The sequence below is a fragment of the Canis lupus genome, chromosome 7 (assembly GCF_011100685.1).
Source record: "Canis lupus familiaris isolate Mischka breed German Shepherd chromosome 7, alternate assembly UU_Cfam_GSD_1.0, whole genome shotgun sequence".
Classification (NCBI taxonomy): domain Eukaryota; kingdom Metazoa; phylum Chordata; class Mammalia; order Carnivora; family Canidae; genus Canis; species Canis lupus.
The window spans coordinates 42250353-42270992 of record NC_049228.1 but is presented as its reverse complement, the minus strand read 5'-3'; the positions used below and the strand labels follow the sequence as shown (position 1 = coordinate 42270992).

Below are 20640 nucleotides of genomic sequence, written 5' to 3'. Positions count from 1 at the left end.
TTGGGCTTCCCAACCACAGCAAAGGAGGGCCCCCGCTTTGTCCTGCAAACACCGTATGCACGTGAGGTCAGGGGTGCAGCCGTTGGAGGACAGATTTGAGAGGTGCAGAGACAGAGAACCCAGTGCTGGAAGAGGGGCGCTCGCTGTCGAGCGAGAAGTGCAGATCAACCGAGTGGAAAATAAAGACAAACTGGATGAGAAATAGTCACGAAGGGAAAAGGAGGAACAACTTGAGGATGACTGTGCACGTCAGGACGCTTCAGAGGGGAGCTGGGATCGAGGTCAATTAGCCGGAAATGGTTGAGGAAAGTTTCCTAAAATAGGGGAGGAAGGGAAATGAAGGGTTGATAGGAGAGAGTGCAGAGTTCCCTTCCTCTTACACGCACAGGCCGTTCATGCATGGCCAGCGTGCGTTTACGCTGTGCCAGGCGCAGGTCTCCTGTCCCTCAGAGCCTCGCGGTCTATGCGATAGAGAGCCTGTCCGTGAACCACAGCAGCCTCGTGGCCGGAGCTGCCATGAAGGCCGTGAGAGAGCCCTGGACTAGACCCCAGCCGGGGAGGGAGCTTGGAGATGTCCTCGACAGGCTGCGTGAACGCGCTGCCTAAGAGGGTATATTTGCAGAGAGCTGGGGACAAGACAGAACACGGCATTCGGACACGGAGGCCTGGCTTTCCAGGGGGCACAGTCAGGACAGAGACTGTTGAAATCAGGTCCAAATTCTGCAGGGCCTTGCACGTCGTTTCACAGAGCTGAAATGGGGTCCTGCAGAGGGTGGAGAGGTGTGAAGGACAAAATATCTTTGAGTCTATGGCAGCGGTGGGAGGACGTGCCCAAGAGGATGTAGGGCCCTCGTGGAGACCCCTGAAACAATCGGGGTGAAAACTGGAAGGCTGGAACTGAGGCGCTGGCAACGGGAGACGGATATGAGTGGAAGAACTGGAGCTTTTAGGAACTTTTGGCACCGTGTGTGTCTGCGGGGCAGACGCAGACGAGAGTGGCTTTGTGGCTGGGACTGGGGTATTCATCTTGTGTCCTCAGCGTCCACGTCGTGACCTTCAGGGTCAGTCTTGGTGAAGATGGCAGAATGTATTCGGAAATGAAATAGTTGAGGGAGGGGTCTGGAGAAGATGAGAAGAAAGGAATATGCCCTGGAGGGTAATGAGAGGAAGAAAGGGAAACGCAGAAAGTCCCCGGGTGAGAGTGGCCACCCCTTCCACGCGCCCCGAAACCTCGCCCTCGGGAGACTGGGACCTACCACCAGCGTCCGGTTTTCCCGCCACTCGCAGGCGGCCCCGCTTCCCTAGCGTTCATTGGCCAAAAGCCCACGACGCTAGGCCACGCCCCCGCGACTCCGGCGGCGTTTCCCCGCCTCCTCCTGCTCCTGGAGCCGCCCCCCTCTAGGTCACGCCCACGCCGGGGTCCTCCAGGAGGCGGGCTCCGTCGGCCTCGCCTTCTGACAGGGCGGCTCCCACCAGGGGGCGCCGCGCACCCCGCCCGCCGCCCGCCCGCCCGCGAGTCTGGCGCACACACCCCCTCCGCCCCGAGCGCCCGCAGCTCGGCGCCCGGCGGGCTGTGCCGGCTCCCACTCCGGGAGGGGCCGGGGTCCCAGATGGCCGCGGCAGGGTCTGCGAGGCCAAGCGTGTAACCAACGGGCGTCATGGACGCAGAGCAGCGGCAGACGACGGGGGCCGACGAACGGGCGACCCCGGGGCTGGAGGCGGCGCCTCCTGCTGCCCCGGCGCCTGCGACCGCGGCCTCGGGACCACCCCCCGGGCCTGGCTCCGGGCCCGAGCCCAAGCGGAGGCAGCTCGGGACGCTGCTCCAGCCCACGGTCAACAAGTTCTCCCTTCGCGTGTTCGGCAGCCACAAAGCTGTGGAAATCGAGCAGGAGCGGGTCAAGTCAGCGGGGGCCTGGATCATCCACCCCTACAGCGACTTCCGGTACTGGGGACCCAGCAAGGAGGGCGGGGGACACAGATCGCACCCCACGGGCCGCGACGCGGGCGCAGGGCCCGCCCCACCCTCCATGGACACTTCATTTCCGGCCCAGGGGTCGTGGGGGGGAGACAGTCACTTCCCCCAATGTAACCTGGGAATTCTTGGGCAAGAGACCCCCAGCTGGAGGTCCTCGGTGACCTGACACGGGAGCAGACACCAGAGACCTGGATTTCCTGTTTCGGGAACCAGGCACTCCACCTGGACCACAGGGACTGCTGGAGTTAGGGACGACTGCCGCCGGCAGTCCTGTCTGCTGGGGACCTGGGAAATTATGTCATGTTGCAAGGCTCGGGGTCAACCTGGGGAAGAAACCGAGTTCCAGTATCTCTCACCCTTGCGCTTACACCCCCAGCACCCGTATAGCTCAGCAGGGCGGGCTAGCAGGATAAACTAGGGGTGCTGGGGGGCGGGCGCCGGGGGTGTCTCCGCGGCGGTTCTGGTCGCTGTCCCTGGTGCTGAAAGCGGGATGCAGCGGGACTGGGCCAGGACTCTGAGCGGCTGAGGCAGCGACTTGGGGCCACCGCCACCCTCCCAGGTGACCATTAGAGAGACGGAGGAACGGAGGGTGGAGGTGGGGCTATTGCATAGTCCCCATCAGCCTGTACCTCTACATCAAGGTCGCTAGGGGAGGAGAGCAGCCCTGTCCTTGGGGGGAAATGAAGGACAGCTTTTGGATGAGGCAATGGTGTGTCCAAAGCACCTAAGATGGGGTGCAAAACGAGCAGAAAGGGTGAGGTGTGAATCAGGAGCCTTTGGAGACCTGGACATCATTTTGAATCCACAGCCATACACACTCCCTAAATATTCCTCTTTCTCTCATTGCTCCTTTCTCTTCCCTCTTCTCTGCCCTATTCCCACCCCACCAATAACACCTGTTCTAGTTTCCTGTGATCTTTCTCTCCTCCCCCATTTACCCTCAGATGTAACCCCAGAAGCCATGTATCCCCCTTATTATCATGCTGCTTCTCCCTCCTCTCTTCTGCATCACCCGCTAGGCTTGTGACTGCCTGTGAGTCAGGCTGTGAAGATACTCCATGGCTGGGCAAGCCCTCTGCTTCTCTCCTCTCCCAGCTCACACTACAGGATTTCTCCAGGGGTCTAGAAGGTGGAGGAGGAAGGGGTTCAAGGATCTGTTGTTGATTGAAAGTCTGAGGGGCTTCCTGGAGGCCTGGATTTGGGAACCCCCATATTTCTTTTAGAAGCTGAAAAGATTGATTTGTAGTCAAAGTCAGAAGGGATTGGGTCCTGGTTTGGTGCTATGATTAGGTGTGTTCTGGAGTTAAAACCACCATAGCTGGGGCACCTTGGTGGTTCAGTCAGTTAAGTGTCCAACTCTTGGTTTCGGTTCAGGTCGTGATCTCAGGGTGGTGAGATTGAGCCCCAAGTTGAGCTCCATGCTCAGTATGCTTAAGACTCTCTCTTTCTCTCCCTTTGCCCCTCCGCCTGCTGTGCTCTTTCTCTAAAATATATAAGTAGATCTGAAAGAAAGAAAGAAAGAAAGAAAGAAAGAAAGAAAGAAAGAAAGAAAGAAATAGGGATGTCTGGGTGGCTCAGTGGTTGAGTGTCTGCCTTTGGCTTGGGGTGTGATCCTGGGGTTCTGGGATCGAGTTCCACATTGGGCTTCCTGCATGGAGCCTGCTTCTCCCTCTACCTATGTCTCTGCCTCTCTCTTTCTCTCTGTGTCTCTCATGAATAAATAAATAAAATCTTAAAAAAAAATAGAAATAAAACTGCCATAGCTAATGGGGGCCCTCAGGTGGTCCAGTGGTCTTCTCTGAATAGAGGCTTCGCTTAGCATCCTCTTGACCTCTTCTTTCCACATGTCTACCACAGCAGTGTGGCTCTCCCCTGTCAATGCCCTTGCTTGAGCTCAGCCAGAGTGCCAGCAGACACAGGGAGATGAGTGAAGGAAAGGAATGCAGAGCTTTAAGCCTGTTGCCTTGGGATCTCCTGTGGAGCTGCTCTGTGTGCAGCCCTGTCTGAGTGCTGTGGAGGGTGTGGGGCATCCCTAAAAAGCTCAGCTCAGATGGGAGGCAGAACAGACCACCGCACCCTGGGACATAGATGAGTAGATCCCAGCAGAGAACCAGGAACCATGGGTCCAACTGGGTTGGGAAGGAGGGCTGGGGAGGGCATGAAATCCTAGACCAGGAAGGGGCAGAGAGCTGGAGATGGAAGAAGCAGCAACCTCTTCAGAAATCTGGGAACCAAAGGTGGGTGAGTCATAAAACCAACTAGTGCTTGTACAGCACTGTCATATCCATTGTCTCAGAGTGTGTCTTTCCAACAACCCTGTGGGATTAGCACAGGGTACTAGATCTCTTTTAACTTTAAAAATATTTAGTGACTGACATAAATCATGTACATGATAAGAAATTACATACATATTATACATGTTAAAGAAAAATATGTGTGTGTATATAGTAAGGATGTATATAGTAGATATATCTATATAGTATGCATGTCTATATGGCAGGTCTCTACATAGCAGTTTCGTGTATAATGGTATATTTTACATATAGTTAAAATACATGTGTGTATGCATATAAACATACATGCATGTGCCTATATACATACATATACATGTAATCACAAAGCACATCCTCATGTAACAACCACCCAGGTGAAAAGAGACTGTATTGCCAGTGCCCAGAAGCACCCTACAACCCTTTCCCTAACCTACTATTCTGACTTTTGTGGCTCACATCCTTACTTTTTTCTTTTAATAGTTTTACCACTTTTCTGTGAATCTCTAAATAATGCAGCTTAGTCTTGCCTGTTTTTGAACTTTGCACAAATGGAATCACCCAGTATGTATCCTTTCATTTTTTTCTTTTGCTCAACACTAGATGTGTGAGATTCATCCATGCTGCAGAATGGTAGCTGTTGTTGGGTGATTTCAGGGTTGTAGATTATTCCAGGGCACGAGTATATCACAGTCTATCTATAGTACTTATCTTATTTATCTACATTTTCCTACTGATGAACATTTGGATTATTTCCAGATTTCATGCTGCTATAAACATTCCTATATGTAACTCCTGGAGCACATACTTCCCTTGAGTGTGAATATACTTAGGATGGAATTGCTGGGTTGCAGGGAATGCAAATGTTTAACTTTACTAGATAATACCAAACTATTTTTCCCAGTGGTGGTCCCAACTTACACTCCCACCAGTTGTAAATGGTCATTCTGTTATTTTGTATTCTTGCCCACTCTTGCTGTGTCAGGCTATCTGCTGTTTGTCTGGTGGATGGTGAAATCTCGTGGTCTCACTCCCAGTCCCACCCCCACCTCAGGTTTTACTGGGACCTGATCATGCTCCTGTTGATGGTGGGGAACCTCATTGTGCTGCCTGTCGGCATCACCTTCTTCAAGGAAGAGAACTCCCCGCCTTGGATCGTCTTCAACGTCCTCTCTGACACTTTCTTCCTGCTGGATCTGGTGCTCAACTTCCGCACAGGCATCGTGGTTGAGGAGGGTGCCGAAATCCTGCTGGCGCCAAGAGCCATTCGGTCGCGCTACCTGCGTACCTGGTTCCTGGTCGACCTCATCTCCTCCATCCCGGTGGACTACATCTTTCTGGTGGTGGAGCTGGAGCCACGACTGGATGCCGAGGTCTACAAAACAGCGCGGGCGCTGCGCATTGTGCGCTTCACCAAGATCCTCAGCCTGCTGCGGCTGCTCCGCCTCTCCCGCCTCATCCGCTACATACACCAGTGGGAGGAGGTGGGGCGGGGAGGTGGGCAGGGGGGCTCGCAGACTCCTCCGGGACAGCGCTATGGGTGGGGCTCCTGGTGACTTTATGGGGTGAGGCAGCTGGGTGGGCTCTCTCCAGGGTTGGTGGGGCAGAAGCAGGGACACAATGAGGGTTTGGAGGGTGCCCCCCACCGAAGTGAGGAGAATGGAGCACAGGGCAGAGGAATGCTTGTAGGTTAGTTGGCCTCTGGAAGGAGGAAGTGGGAGGGGAGCAAGCTGTGGAAGGGAGTTTCAGCTTCCAGGGGAGAAGAGTTTAGTGGTTCAGAGTGTGGGCTCTGCAATCTCATTGCCTGTGATCACATCCTCATTTTACTATTTACTATATGAGACTTGGTTTCCTTTACTATAAAATGAAGACATTAAATATACTGACGTATGATAAGGCTATGAGGATTAAAGGAATTAATACCCACAAAGCTCCTAGAACAGTGCCTGGAAAATAGTAAGTCATCTCTTAGTGTTATGGGAGAGGAAGGGGCTGTTGGCATGAATCCTTGCACGCATGCCTTGGGGACATTACACTGTAAGATGTCCTCTTTCCTCTTCTCTACCGGGCACAGCCTAGGCAGCTTGTGCAGTAAGTTTCTTCGAGTTTCTGCTGTGACACTGATTCTGGGCACATGACTGGCATTGACTTCCTATTGATGAGAGTAGTAATGCAGCCGACTTTGTATTAGCTGTATATGTATGCCATAAGGCTCTATGCACATGAACAATGGCCGCATTTTAAAAATTCATGGGGGCTGGGGCTAGAGAGAAGTGCAAGGAAAGAATTTGCAAGGCCAGGAATAGAGGAGGACCAGCGGGAGGGAGTCCTGTCCACAGCAGCCGCTCCTCGGACTCCTCAGATCTTTCACATGACCTATGACCTGGCCAGTGCTGTGGTGCGCATCTTCAACCTCATCGGGATGATGCTGCTGCTGTGTCACTGGGATGGCTGTCTGCAGTTCCTGGTCCCCATGCTGCAGGACTTCCCTCCTGACTGCTGGGTCTCCATCAACCACATGGTGGTGAGAAATCCCCACAGCTCTGTCACTTCTGGGCCTTCCGAGGGCTCTTCTATCAGGAGGCGGGAGATGATGGAGTGAGGAGGTGGGGAGGAAATAGGGGGAAGCTACCTAGAGGAAGTGCTTCTATGTGGGGAGCAGGCAGGGAAGGACACCTAGGGCCCCTAAGATGCAGAGATGCCCCTTCTGACCCCCAGACCCCAGAGCCAAACCGAAGTGCCTCCTGGGAGGCAAGTCTAAGAAGCAGGGGTCAGAAAGGACAGAAGGAGGGGGGATTGCAGGAGGAGAATGAGACCTATCTGAGGAGGCTGTGCCCAGCTCGGCAACACACTCTGCCCTCCAGAACCACTCATGGGGGCGCCAGTATTCCCATGCCCTGTTCAAGGCCATGAGCCACATGCTGTGCATTGGCTACGGGCAGCAGGCACCTGTAGGCATGCCCGACGTCTGGCTCACCATGCTCAGCATGATTGTGGGTGCCACGTGCTACGCCATGTTCATCGGCCATGCCACTGCGCTCATCCAGTCCCTGGACTCCTCCCGACGGCAATACCAGGAGAAGGTGAGCAGGGCCCCAGGAGGAAGGTGCAGGCCTGGAAGGGGGTTAGAGGCTGGGTAGCCCAACTTGAGACCTGTTCTGATGAATGCCCCTGTTGGGTCTCTGTGTCTTGCCCTGTGTCCATTTGTCCCTGTGAACCTGTCCTCGGACCCTTCCTCTGCCCGTGTGTGGGTTTCCCTGTGACTGTGCTGTGTGCCTGCCCTGTGTCTGCACGTCCTTCTGTCGCCTGGCACAACCCCATCTGGCTCCATGTTTCACCCCTCCGGCTCTGGCCTACAACCATGATCTTTCTCCCATACCCACCCCTGCGGCCGGTCCTGCCCCACGGTCTCGTCCTCTCACCTACTGGCCATTGGTGGGTCTCTAGTACAAGCAGGTGGAGCAGTACATGTCTTTCCACAAACTGCCGGCCGACACCCGGCAGCGCATCCATGAGTATTATGAGCATCGCTACCAGGGCAAGATGTTCGATGAAGAGAGCATTCTGGGCGAGCTGAGCGAGCCGCTTCGGGAGGTGGGGCTGGGCAGGGCCCCAGAGGGGGGATTTTCTAGGACCTGGGCTTGTGGGGTGCCATCTGGGATAAGGGCGCTGGTCAGGTGCATCTGTAGGGAGTAAGGCCTGTGGAGGACCTCATCACAGGCCATGCCTCTGGGAGGCTTTTAGGGACTAGGGTCTTTCTTGAAGATATTATGGGGGTGAAGTATGTATGGGTGAAGTACCCATACAAACCCTGGGAAGGGGCAGCAAGGACCTCTGTTTTGGGGGAACAGTCCTGTGGGAGAGCTCTGAAGGCAGGAACTTAGGGTGGTCCTAGAGCCACTGAAGCATCCCCATCCTTTAGCAGATATTGACCCTAGGAGTGGGGCCTCTGAGACAGATGAGCTCGAAGGGGGCACCTAGGGGCAGGGGGCACAGCCTACCTGACAGGCCCCTCCCCTGCCCAGGAGATCATTAACTTCACCTGCCGTGGCCTGGTGGCCCACATGCCGCTGTTTGCCCATGCTGACCCCAGCTTCGTCACGGCGGTGCTCACCAAGCTGCGCTTTGAGGTCTTCCAGCCGGGAGATCTCGTGGTGCGTGAGGGCTCCGTGGGCAGGAAGATGTACTTCATCCAGCATGGGCTGCTCAGTGTGCTGGCCCGCGGCGCCCGGGACACCCGCCTCACGGATGGATCCTACTTTGGGGGTCAGCAGGCCTCGGGGGGGGTGGGGGAGGGACTGGAATTGAGGACAGAGGGTGATCACTCCCCCGGATCAGTGTCCCTGCCTGGTACCTGGCTGTGTGTAGAATCAGAGTTCCAGCCCTTCCCTAGGCCTGCTTAACCAGGGTCTTGGGGCCTGAGGCCTGGAGCTCTGTGTTTTTAAGTAGCTTCCAAAAGAGTCCAGTCACAGCCAACTTGAAGATTTCTGGGCCAGTGGGCCTTTTAGAACACTTAAGCTGTAAAATCCATGGATTCTGAGATGAAGGAAAGATAGGAATAAAGCTGTGCTGTTCCAGGGGCTTGAGTTTGACGGTTCCCTGGTGGGATAGATACCCTGGCAGGATGGTTCAGGGCTCCGGGCTGTGGCAGTGGGGGCCATCCCACCAGATGCTGCCCAAAGCCACTTGAAGCTCTGTACTCTCTCAGGCCCCAAACCACCCTCCACTCCCTAGCATCCCCATTGCTCTTTGCCCTTTGGCACTGCTTTTCTCCTTCTCTGGTTGCCCTGACTCCATTTCAAGGGGCAGGAGGGCAGGTACACCGAGGAGCTGTCCTAGGCCTGCCCCTTGGGCCAGGGCAGGGGAGGTGGGTGGGAATTAAAGCAGAGTGGAATAACTTTGTGCGTGTGGCCCAGCAAGATCCACCTGTTTGTCAGTTTTAATTCAGAGAGAATGAGAGGGATTATAATTATGTATGTCTGGAGAAGGACAACCCTTGGGGTGTTTAGAGACCTTGGTGTGGGTGGGGAGGAACCTGAGGAAACTGGATCAGAGGCTGCAGGCCCAGTGAGAGGGAAGTTTGGGGACAGTGGTTCTGAGGGCCTCCTCCCAACCTGGACAGAGATTTGTCTGCTGACGCGGGGCCGGCGCACAGCCAGCGTGCGGGCTGACACCTACTGCCGCCTCTACTCACTCAGCGTGGACCATTTCAACGCTGTGCTGGAGGAGTTCCCCATGATGCGCCGGGCCTTCGAGACTGTAGCCATGGATCGGCTGCGCCGCATCGGTGAGGCCTATCTACCCTGTCTGCTCCCGTGCCCTACCTCCAAAGCCAGGACCCCCTGGACTCCCAGGGCCCAGGATCTAGTCACAACCCGTTATCAGCAAATGCCCCAGTAGACCTTCAACACTGTCTCCCTATCCTTGTCGCTCAGTGTCTCTTACCCCTGGAGGTAACGTCCCAAGTCTCTTTGCCCAGAGTCTTCCTTCCCTGAGGACCAGTCAGTCCCTGACCCTCACCGTTTCTGATCTGTACTCCCCTCCCTGACCCTTGCCATCTCTGATCCATACTCTTGTCCATGACCCTCTTTCCCCAACCCCCATCCCCATCCCTCACCCCACTGCCATCCTTTGCCTCTGTCTTGCTCTCCTCCTGCTCTGATATCCAACCTTCACCTTGGACTCTGTTCCTGTCCTCATTCTCTCCCTCTTGGAATGATTTCTAGGCAAGAAGAACTCTGTCCTGCAGCGGAAACGCTCTGAGCCCAGTCCAGGCAGCAGCGGGGGCACCATGGAGCAGCACTTGGTCCAGCATGACAGGGACATGGCCCGGGGTGTCCGGGGTCTAGCCCCAGACACAGGAGCTCGGCTCAGTGGAAAGCCGGTGCTATGGGAGCCCCTGGTGCACGCGCCCCTGCAGGCAGCTGCTGTGACCTCTAGCGTGGCCATTGCCCTGACTCACCAGCGGGGTCCTCTGCCCCTGTCTCCTGACTCTCCAGTCACCCTCCTTGCTCGCTCAGCTCGACGCTCAGCAGGCTCCCCAGCCTCCCCGCTAGTGCCCGTCCGAGCTGGCCCTCTGCTGGCCCGGGGTCCCTGGGCATCTACCTCCCGCCTACCTGTCCCACCTGCTCGAACCCTCCATGCCAGCCTGTCCCGGGCTGGGCGCTCCCAGGTATCCTTGCTGGGTCCCCCCCCAGGAGGAGGTGGACGGCGACTAGGACTTCGGGGCCGCCCTCTCTCAGCCTCCCAACCCTCTCTGCCTCAACGGGCAGCTGGGGATGGTTCTCCTGGGTGCAAGGGCTTGGGAAGTGAACGCCTGTCCTCCTCAGGGCTCCTGGCCAAGCTTCCAGGGACAGCCCAGCCCCCCAGGCCATCAGTGCCTGAGCCAGCTGCCCCTCGGGGCCCCCAGCTCTCTGCCAATATGTGAAACCCTTGGGGAAGCAGTGGGGTGCAGCCGTGTGTGCCCGAGGGCAGATGCCTCCTGGGGAAGGCCAAGAAGACCTGAGACACAGCCCTGTGGGAATATCTCCCTTTATTCCTGAGGAGATGTTCTCTGTCCTCAGCTCAGGCGCCCCACAACCTGTCTAGCATTCTCCTCATCTGTTCACCCCTTCATCAAACGTACTGAGCGCCTACCATGTTCAACACACTGTGCCAGGAGCTAGATGTCTTCACTGCCAAGTAGAAGTGACTCCGAGGCCTCTGAGGAGGGTGTGCCCCAGGCGTGGTCCCACCAGGTTCAGGCCCAGGCCCAGGCCCCTGCCTCACCAAGCACAACTCCTTGCCTCTGCCATCACTGCCAAGCAGCCAGAGGTCTCAGTTTCCCTGCCCGCGCCCCCGCAGGCTCCTTCCCAAGCCTATTGTACTTGTCCTGTCTCCTTAGCACAGCCGCCCACTGCCAGTCCCCGAGCCTCCACTGCTGGCAACAGATGTCTGAGCTCCACCCTCTCTGCCATGTGTGGACCATCCCCACCCTGTGGCCCCCACTCCAGAACAGGAACACATGTCTTCTGTTGAGTCCCCACACTCTCTGTCCCCGTGGTAGAACTGGCTTCTTGTAGATGGGGAGCCACCTCCTCCCTGTGCCTGGCCCTGGTGGCGTCCCCCCAGAGGGTGAGGGATGGTGGGCACTAGATCCCGCAGGAGAGGGGCAAGAGCCGGAATCCTTAGGTGGCACTTTGCTTCCCATCCTTTCTTGTTTATTCTTATTATTCAACCATGTAATAATTGTATTTAATCATTTGCTAGTTTTATTTACTATGAATTCATTTTATTCAGCCATTCCTTTGTCCATCTGTCTCCACATCTCCTCATAGGGAGAGAGGAAGGAGCAAGGCCTCCCTGCTGGCGCCTGTGCTCCTTGCTCAGCTCCACTGGCAGGCAGCAGTGCTGCGGAGCCCTCAGCCTACCTGGGGAGGTCTACCTGGTGAGTCGCAGGAAGGGCTACCCACGTGGGGAGGAGGACTCTTGCTACTTGTCAGGGTTTTTTTCCTACGGAGTTTACTCTTGGTGCAAGAGTAAGGGGAGGACCCGAGGTATCCAGACCTGGGGAAGGGCAGGCTAGCCAGTACCTCTGCCTTCTCACCCCGTTCTCCTCCTGCACCTGCTCTACAGTATCAGAGAATGTTGCCAGGACCCTAAACCTTTCCTCTTGACTGAAAAGTCCTGGGCTTTAGAATTGCTTCCAAACAGCCAGGTTTAAAAGGAAACTAGAGCTACCCATTTTGCCTCCTGGTTTGGGTGGGGGCACAGAGGGCATGAAAGAGTTCCTGGGTGCAGGAGGAGGCAGCTGGCATCTGACCCAACAGTGTGAGGGACACATAAGAGCAGCCAGGTAGAGGCCTGCAAGCCCCACAGAGCTTGTGAAGATAGTGACAAGATGAGCCCACCCAGCTCTCAATGCTCCCCACACCTGTCTACCCTCACTTCCCCGAAAGGATGGTACTTTGAGGTCACTGGCAATCACAGTGAAGGAAGCCATGGCACTGTCCTCAGGAGATGCCTGACCATCACGAGGGCTGCATTGGAAGGACCAGACTGCATGGACAGGAAACGTAATCTACATAGTGACTTTGTGGAGATGCCCTGTCCCTCTGTCCCCCACCCCCATCCTGGGTATATTGAAGCCTAGGGGGATAGAATTAACCAGTTAAGCTAGGATTAAGGGCTCAGAGCATCTTAGGGCCCAGCTGAGAGCATTGAGTGCAGGGAATGTAGGATTGGTACTTGCCAGATGGTCAGTGCTTAACTGGACACAGACTTTGGGGTCCTGCGTGAAATGGAGAGGGGAAGGGGCACCCTAGAATGGGACTAGATGGCAGATGTGGCCTCAGCAGGGAGGACTGCAAGGGGGACCTTGGGGTCTGGGGCATGGGATCCAGGTTGGGCTGGGTCAGTGGGGCGTGGCATCTCAGGATATGCTGAGCACTCGCATGATGTTGGTATAGCCAGAGCCAGGTCGCCAGCCTGTCACCACAATCACCAGGTCCCCCACACGGAGGAAGCCACGGAGCTTTCCTGGGGGGGAGGGTGGGGGAAAGAAAATGACAATCAACCACAGGGCTGCAGGCCAGCCCTATAAGGAGAACTAGCCACAACCCTCCATCTGTTCCAGTCTGGCCTGAAGGTGTCTTGGGCAAACTGTACAGTGTGTGCCATAGATGGCCACATAGGGAATGTGACTGCTGCAGTCTGTTAGAGCTGCAGGGGTGTCCATGGGGTGGCAGGGGCCTTGCGACTACGTAGCAAGGCTGTCCACCTGTATTGCTATGCTGAAGGGAAGGAGGGGTGGGGTATGATCACAGTCAGTTGTAAATTAGATTTTAGTTCCAGCTGGTGGGGGTGGGGGGACTGGGTCCCCCTTGTCCTCTCACCTCTTACTCCTTATGTCCCATCCAGCTCTGGCCACCTGGTGCAGGCAGCAGCTAGGCTGACCTCTCTCCCACTGCCCTCCTCCTCAGTATGTCCCCCTGCCCCTGGAGGCCACAATATCTCCATGTCTTAGTGAACATCACAGAGAAAATGTGGGATCAGAGGAAAAAGGCAAGGCCCTTGGAATGGGTATGAAAGTGAGGTCAGGGGGCTGATGATACAGATCCAGGGCTGTGTGGGGAGGAAATGTAGGTGGCTCACCACTTTCAATGCCAAATTGGACCCGGCGATCCACATCGTCTGCCCAGATGGCCTCTGGAGGTTCACTGTAGAGCAAGGGGAAGACCCCTCGGCACAGGTGGGCCTGCCGGGCAGCCTGGGCAGAGCGGGTGACAGCAATGACCGCTGCCCGAGGCCGGTACCGAGATAGCAGCTGTGCTGAACTGAAGGAGGCAGAGAAGGTTCAGAACAGTGAAAGAGTGCTGAACCAGGAAACAAAGGTTTGGGTTCTGGTCCCAGGTGTCACAAACAAGCTGTGTGGCCCTGGGTGAATCATCATATTTCTCTGGGCCTTGTTTTTCTCACCTTGTAAAATGGGCATAAGAATGCCTGCCCTTCTTACTACACAAGGTAGATAGGAGATAATGAAGGATAGATCAGAGCAGATAATAAAAAAACTTGGGACACCTGGGTAGCTCAGTGGTTGAGCATCTGCCTTCAGTTCAGGGCATGATCCCAGGTCTGGGGATCAAGTCCCACAACGGGTTCCCTGCAGGGAGCCTGCTTCTCCCTCTGCCTATGTCTCTATTTCTCTCTGTCTCTCATGAATAAATAAATTAAAACAAAACAAAACAAAAAAACCTTGAGAAGTATAAAACCCTTCTGAGAATGTCCCTACATGTAGTAGTTAACTCACAAATGTCTTTTGTTAATTGTCACAACCCCACAAGGAAACAGAGGTCTCTACAGCCTGGGTGACTTACTCAAGAATCATAGCTGATTTCAGAGCAAAGACCTGAACTAAGTAAGGCCTTCTGGGCCCTTCTGCAATGCCTCAGCATTACAAGGCTTTGTGGGCTCAGGGCAGGGGACTTGCCGAGGGCCCCTAGAAACCCGTGTCCTGGAAGCCAGTGTGCCCCGTGATGTCACCTTCCCCTGCCAACCTCCTGGAGCTCACTGGGATGATTCCCAGTGTGCTCCAAGATCTGCCTCTCCTGCCCTCTAGCTCTTGGGTAACTAGCTACCTCTCCTCTTGCCCCAGAATGACAGTCTTCATGCCTGATAACAAGACAAAACCCAAGCCTGCAGTTCATCCCAGCCTGCCCCTGACCCAAAGCTCTGTTGGTGTTGCCAGTGTCCCCCTCACCGGCCGGTCTTGGTCAGCACGATGATGGCAGCAGCACAGCACTTGAAGGCGGCCTCCACCGCGCCTATGGCAGTGACCTCCGTGGGATCGCGGCTCAGTGGCGCTGCCCGGCGCAGTTCCTCAAACAGCTGCCGGTGGTACACAGCAGCCTCTGCCTCCCTGGCAATCTGCAAGGAGCAGGAGGTCAGGAGATGCGGGGGCACCAGAGCCTGGAAGGGGCTTGGTCTTCTGGCCCATTTGCCTAGCATTCTAAGCTCCTACCGCATGCTGCATCTTTACAGCCTCCACAGGAAATTTGCCCTTGGCGGTCTCCCCTGATAGCATGATGCAATCTGCTCCATCCAGCACAGCATTGGCTACATCACTCGTCTCTGCCCGGGTTGGCCGGGGCTTAGTGATCATGCTCTCCAGCATCTGGGGGACATCTGGGCGTCAGAGCTGTAGGGCTCACACTCTGACTGAGGACTTGCCCAAGCTACTTCTCTGCCACTCTCAGAGTGCCCAGAAAGCCAGGATCACAGTCAAACTATGTGATTCTGGTGATTCAGTTTCCTCATCCGAAAATAGGGCTCACAGAATCTCTTTCCAACTTTGTTGTTTGAGGATCAAACCCTGGACAGCAAAATGTGCTATAGACCTAAGGTGTGGGTATTGACCCTCAGGTGTCCCCAACACCCAGAGAACACCCAGGGCCCTGAGGGCTCACTCCAGACCTGTGTGGCACAGACGACAGGCTTGCCCGCCAAGTTGCACCGACCAATCATCATCTTCTGGGCCAGGAAAACCTTCTCAGCAGGGATCTCGATGCCTAGGTCGCCCCGTGCCACCATGATGCCGTCACTCACCTCCAGGATTTCATCAAACCTGGGCGGTTGGGGGAGTCAGGGCTGGGAAGAGCCAGGAGATGCCAGGGAGAGGTAGGCTGGAGAAGAGGAGGGCAATGGGGACAAAGACCAAGCCTCACTTCTTCACGCCTTCGTGGTTCTCAATTTTGCTAATGATCTTGATGGTCCGTCCTTCCGGCCCCAGAGCAGCCCGGATGGCAGCCACATCACTGGCTTTCCTCACAAAGGAGGCAAAGACGATGTCCACATTATGCTCCACCCCGAAGCGTAGGTCCTGGGCGTCTTGCTCAGACAGCCCCGGCAAGTCCACCTCGGCGCCTGGCAGGTTTACGCCTTTCCGGCTGCCCAGGAGACCTCCATTCTCCACTTGGGTCTCCAGCCCCTTCCGGTCTGCGGGCATGGGAAGAGCCAGTGCAGGTGACCGGTGAGCAGGGTCAGAGTCAGGGTCTTGGGCCCCCAGAGGTCAGGAACCCAAGTCCTCCTGTCTGTCCATCCTGGGCCTGGCCTGTGCATCTGACAGGCGTAGGAGAGTGTGTGGAAAAAGCAGATAACCCGCCAGCCCCCCCACCCCGGGTTGATCCCCCGAGTCTGCACACGGGAGTCCCGGGGGCGGGGGCCGCAGGTCTACCCCGCAAGGGGGCTGGGGTAGGGAGTGCGCCCCACGTCCCCGCCCGCCTGGGGCCCAGGCTCCTGCGCACCTATTTTCTTGACCTGCAGGGAGATGAGCCCGTCGTCTATGAAGATGCGGCCTCCCACCGGCACGACCTTGACGATATTGGGATAGTCCACCCACACGGTGTGTGCGTCCCCCAGCGTCCGGAACGCCGGGTCCACGGTCACCAGGACCCAGGAGCCCTTCACTAGCTCCACTTCGGTCTCAGGGCCCTAGGGACCAGCCAGAGGGGCCTTGAGACCCGCCTCTTGCCCTGCCCTCCCAGGCCCCGCCCCCACCCGCGACTCAGTCCCTGACAGGGTGGTGGGGGCCTAGGGAAGCCCCCGGGCGTAGTTGGCCTCTCACCCCCTTCAGGACCCCGGTCCGTATCTCCGGTCCCTTGGTGTCCAGGGCAATGGCCACGGGGCGATAGCCGAGCGGAGAAGTTGCAAAGCTCTCCACGGCCTCCCGGATGTTGGCGATGGACTGAGCATGGTACTGGGGACCAGCGAGAGGGGATTTCAGGAGCAGGTTGCCCGGCCCCCCACCTCTCAACCCGGCAAGCTTTAGCTCGCCAGCCTCCCCTTGGCCCCGCCCCAAACCTCATGGGAGCCGTGGGAGAAGTTGAGGCGCGCAATGTTCATCCCGGCCTTGATCATCTCCTTGAGGCGCTCCACCGAATGAGAGGCTGGCCCTGAAAGCAGAGATCCCGCTCAGATCCCACCACCTGCAGAGTCCCCTCCACCCCCACGCCACAATAGTCCAGCCACCTGACCTTTATTCTCTGATGCAACCTCTGCTCCCAGGTCAGCCAGCACCTGCTTCCCTGGGATTGGGGGGGGGGGCCCACTGGGCAGTCTTGGAGAGGAGCGTCCTTAGCCCAGCTTGAGGCAACTGTGTTAACAGTGATGTAGAGTGAGGGTCCCCTGGTGCATGAGGGTTTACGGCAGGGGATAATGTGCCAGGTGAGGGCCTGTGGGGTGTCTGGGCCTTTGGAGTTGGGAGGCCTCATATTGACCACCCAGGACAGGTGCTCTCTCCCCACCCCTGCTTTGCTGGCAGGGCAGCTGGGTGACGGAGAGCCCACCGGCCAACCTCTCTGGTCCCTCCCCAAAGCCAGCTTGCACAGGGGTACTAGGCCCCTTCCTCAATGGCTGGAAGACAGATGCAGCCTCCCTGCAGCCCCCTGTGCTGTCAGTGTGTTCCTTTCTATTGGATCATTCCCATCAGCATGTAACCCTGCTGCACTTTCTTCCATAATAAAAGATCTCTGGTCCCCAGCCCCCTCCAACTACAGTCCTATTCCTTTGCTGTCTTTTGCTGCAAAACTCATTGCACGAATTTTCTGTGCTTGCTGCCTGCAGGTCCGTTCCCCCCTCCTGGTGCTCTCAGTCCAGCGGGACACTGGCCCACCTCTCACCAAGACCCTCTGGGTGGTAGCTCCTTGTGATGGTCAGTTCTCAGGCTCATCCTGGCTGGCGGGTCGCTGGCATTTGACCCTCGTCCTTGACGCACCTTCCTCATGTGGCCTCTCCTGTTTCCTCCCACCCCACTGGCTGCTCATCTCAGCTCTGGCTTCCTTCCCTTGACACTAGACACCTCATCCTCTTCTCTGTCATCATTCCTTCTCTCCTCTGGAGGTGTCACCTAGTCTCCTGGCTTTAGATACCGTCTATACGCTGCCAACAGCTCCCATATTTCTGTCTCCAGTTCAGCCCTCTGCTCCAAACCCAGACTTGTGTATCTGATTGCCTCTGTGCATCTCAAACTCAACACAAGGCCGAACTCCAGACCTCCCCACAAAACCTGCTCACCACAGTCTTTCCTGCTCACTTGATAAGGCATCCATCTAGTGCCTCATGCCAAAAGCCTTGGAGTCCTCTGATTCCTTTGTCAACCGCACCCCCAGCCCATATCCAACCCATCTGGAGATCATGTCAACTCCATCTTCCAAATGCACTCACGGTCTGATCAAGTCTCACCACCTCCACTGCCCCCACCTGGTCTGAGCCAGAAATGTCGCAGGAGCCACTTCTGCACTTGCCCCCACCCCCAACCCCTGCAGCAGCACAGCCAGGGCCGCTCTATTACAGCATAAGTAAGAAAGAGTTCTTCTCCCCCCAGCATTCTGCAGCCCTCTTCCACTTCTCTTGGAGGAAAAGTCAACTCAAACCCAAAGAATGGCTCCCAAGCCCTACATGACCCTCTTCTCCCCTACAGTGTCTTCATTTTGCTACTCTTCCCCCAGATGGTTTCTAACCATTCCAGCCTCTTTGACTCTGAGCCTTTGCACTGGCTGCTCCCCTGTCCAGAACTCCTGCCCCTCCCCCCTCACAAGGGCATGGCCTCCTCTCATCTCCCTCACACCCTTGTTCAGGTCTAATTTTCTTTCCTTGTTGTTTGTTTGTTTTTTGGGATTTTATTTGTTTATTTGAGAGAGAGAGAGAGAGAGCATGAGCAGGGAGAGAGGGAGAAACAGGCTTCATCCCAGGACCCAGGGATCCAGACCTGAGCCAAAGGCAGTCGCTTAACTGATGGAGCCTCCCAGGCATCCTGGATTTAATTTTCAGAACAATAGGTCCCCACCTGGGGCTACAGCCTGCCTCCTGACCTCAAGCCCCTAATGTCCCTTATATGCTCCGTTTCTTGTTTCCATAGTTTCTACTACTTCCTCACATACGAAATAATCTATTTCTTTTTTTTTTTTTATAAGCAACAGGGTGATTACCACTGCTGTTTTCTTTTCTTAAGATTTTATTTATTCATGAGAGACACACACAGAGAGAGGCAAAGACACAGGCAGAGGGAGAAGCAGGCTCCATGCAGGGAGCCCGACATGGGACTTGATCCCAGGTCTCCAGGATCACGCCCTGGGCTGAAGGTGGCGCTAAACCATTGAGCCACCCGGGCTGCCCGAAATAATCTATTTCTTTTTAAGTTAGTATGTTTAGTATTTATTGTCTCGCCCAGCTAAATAGTAGGCTCCCTAAGGGCAGCGATCTTTGTTTACCTCACCCATCTACTCCCGGGCCCAAAACCTTACCTGCTGGACACTCAACAAGTATTTGTTAAATGAATGACTGTCAGACATGGAGAGGTCTCAGAGGAGATAGAAGGGGGAAAACATCTTGGGAAACTCTCAGGAGGTCCTGTGATGCTGGGGGCTGCTCACCGATGGTGGCAATGATGCTGGTACTGCGGGCGGCCACAGGCTCCGAGTCGATGTCCAGCAGGCACAGGTGCTCCAGGAAGGTGTCTGCCATAGCAGCTGACAGCTGCTGCTGCTGGAAGAAGGCGGTGCCCAGCTCTAGGGTCAGCTGGGCCACACTGGCCCGCCTCAGGTAGCCCGCCGGTCCTGCAGGGGAAGAGGGCTGAGTGGGCCCTTGTTGCACCTGCGACCCTTCACCTCAGCACACTCTGTCCGCTTCAGGTTTCACTGAGTCCTTCTGATAAGCTGGGCGCTACACTGACCTTTCCTAGAGATGGGGTTCGCATCCAGGCCTGGCCGACTGTGGCCCAGTTCTCAACCGTCCAGCTCCCTGAACCCTTATGCCCCTGACTTTCTGCCCTTGAGCTGAAAGGGCAGCTTTGCTGGAGGGAGGGTGCTCCCTCCACCTCAGCCCTTCACCGGGTCTAGTGCAGCGGCTGCTCATTGTCCAGAATTAACCTGTCCCCTCTCCTAAGCTCCTTCCAATTGGCTGGCTCCCCAACCCCTCCTCTGAGTTTCCAGAGCCTTTAATGCTTCCCTGGTCCTGGGGTCCTTGGAGCTTGACCCGGCCCAGCTCAGAGGAGCCCCACTTCCAGCCGTACCCTCCATGCCCCTGAACGCCTGTCTGTCCCTGGGGTCGGCTCCTCACTTGTCAGCCTGTCAGAGGCACAAGGCCCAGTTGGGCCGGGCGAGGGAGGACTTCTGCATGTTGGTTAAAGTGTCACCACCAGGGGCCAAAGTCCAGGCAACAAGGGAGCGCCCCGTGGTTCCCAGGCTGCAGGACGCCCCTCCCCCCCCGCCCCCCGCCTTGCCTACAGAGGCTGGGAGGGAGGTTTGGACAAGGACCCAGAACTGAACACAGGTTGTTCACAATAAACAGAGATCCTCCACCACTGCCAAGGCCCTCTCAGCCAGCAGCAGATGTTGGGCATTTATATTGCCACTGCCCCTTCCCGATTTCCACCCCCATTCCCCCACTCCATTCAGTGGCTTTTGCTGTCTTTCCTTACCTCCTGGAGCCCCAATCAAGATGGACTTTGCTAAGTCCCTTTGGGACTTAGAGATCCTTGACCAAAGCTCCTGGGGTTGTATGTTCTCCTGACTGGACATGCTTACAAAGTGAGAGGCTGTGGGGAGAGAGAAAGAGAGGAGGACAGAATTGCTGGTCTTATCTAATGGAGCCAGAGAAAAGAACAGGGGCACACCCAGCTGACTGCCCCTGGCCCCATGCAGAGTCCCTCCCTGAGACTTGCTGGCACTCTGCCTCATCTTCTGGTGTTCCCCCTCTCTCATCCATTTTTCCCCAAGGAGTTTCCAATTTGTTCATGCTGTCATGGACCTGAATAGAGATTTTGGTGATATGGTGCCCTTTGTACTTTACTGAAGTTGGCCCTGGACAAGTCTAGGAAGGAGGGGATTGAGCCTGAAGAAGGGGACGGGAGCATGTTGACAG

The 20640-nt window shown here is 56.1% G+C and overlaps 2 protein-coding genes across 6 annotated transcripts; one reads left to right on the top strand and one right to left on the bottom strand.

The window, feature by feature from the left end:
• Positions 1-1544: 1544 nt before the first annotated feature.
• On the top strand, positions 1545-17259 carry HCN3 (hyperpolarization activated cyclic nucleotide gated potassium channel 3). Of its 4 annotated transcripts, none has more exons than XM_038543113.1 (10): positions 1545-1942; positions 5300-5729; positions 6608-6769; positions 7191-7328; positions 7693-7839; positions 8271-8511; positions 9368-9532; positions 9972-11671; positions 14378-15751; positions 16045-17259. In XM_038543113.1, exons 1-8 carry the CDS (start codon positions 1659-1661, stop codon positions 10670-10672), a joined length of 2268 nt encoding a protein of 755 aa, XP_038399041.1. In that variant the 5' UTR covers positions 1545-1658; the 3' UTR covers positions 10673-11671; positions 14378-15751; positions 16045-17259. The 4 variants fall into 4 exon arrangements, with proteins under 4 accessions (XP_038399041.1, XP_038399040.1, XP_038399039.1 ...); XM_038543112.1 differs by having other exon boundaries at positions 7188-7328; XM_038543111.1 differs by having other exon boundaries at positions 1546-1942; positions 7110-7328; positions 14471-15751.
• On the bottom strand, positions 12351-20297 carry PKLR (pyruvate kinase L/R). 2 transcript variants are annotated; one of them, NM_001256018.1, is given in 11 exon segments: positions 12351-12762; positions 13378-13559; positions 14483-14649; positions 14744-14896; positions 15196-15346; positions 15447-15717; positions 16026-16212; positions 16346-16477; positions 16582-16673; positions 19152-19334; positions 19790-19845. In NM_001256018.1, coding segments are annotated over 11 exon segments (1632 nt in total). In that variant the 5' UTR covers positions 19797-19845; the 3' UTR covers positions 12351-12655.
• Between the last annotated feature and the right edge of the window lie 343 nt (positions 20298-20640).

Excerpts from the sequence above, each read along its gene's own strand:
- HCN3 (XM_038543111.1), top strand. The coding sequence starts at position 1,659 with ATGGACGCAGAGCAGCGGCAGACGACGGGGGCCGACGAACGGGCGACC. Across the intron at positions 5,730-6,607 it reads ACATACACCAGTGGGAGGAG|ATCTTTCACATGACCTATGA; the intron begins GTGGGGCGGGGA and ends CGGACTCCTCAG. Across the intron at positions 8,512-9,367 it reads GGATGGATCCTACTTTGGGG|AGATTTGTCTGCTGACGCGG; the intron begins GTCAGCAGGCCT and ends CAACCTGGACAG.
- PKLR (NM_001256262.1), bottom strand. The coding sequence starts at position 20,297 with ATGTCCAGTCAGGAGAACATACAACCCCAGGAGCTTTGGTCAAGGATC. Across the intron at positions 15,347-15,446 it reads AACCACGAAGGCGTGAAGAA|GTTTGATGAAATCCTGGAGG; the intron begins GTGAGGCTTGGT and ends CCAACCGCCCAG. Across the intron at positions 12,763-13,377 it reads CCAATTTGGCATTGAAAGTG|GAAAGCTCCGTGGCTTCCTC; the intron begins GTGAGCCACCTA and ends CCTCCCCCCCAG.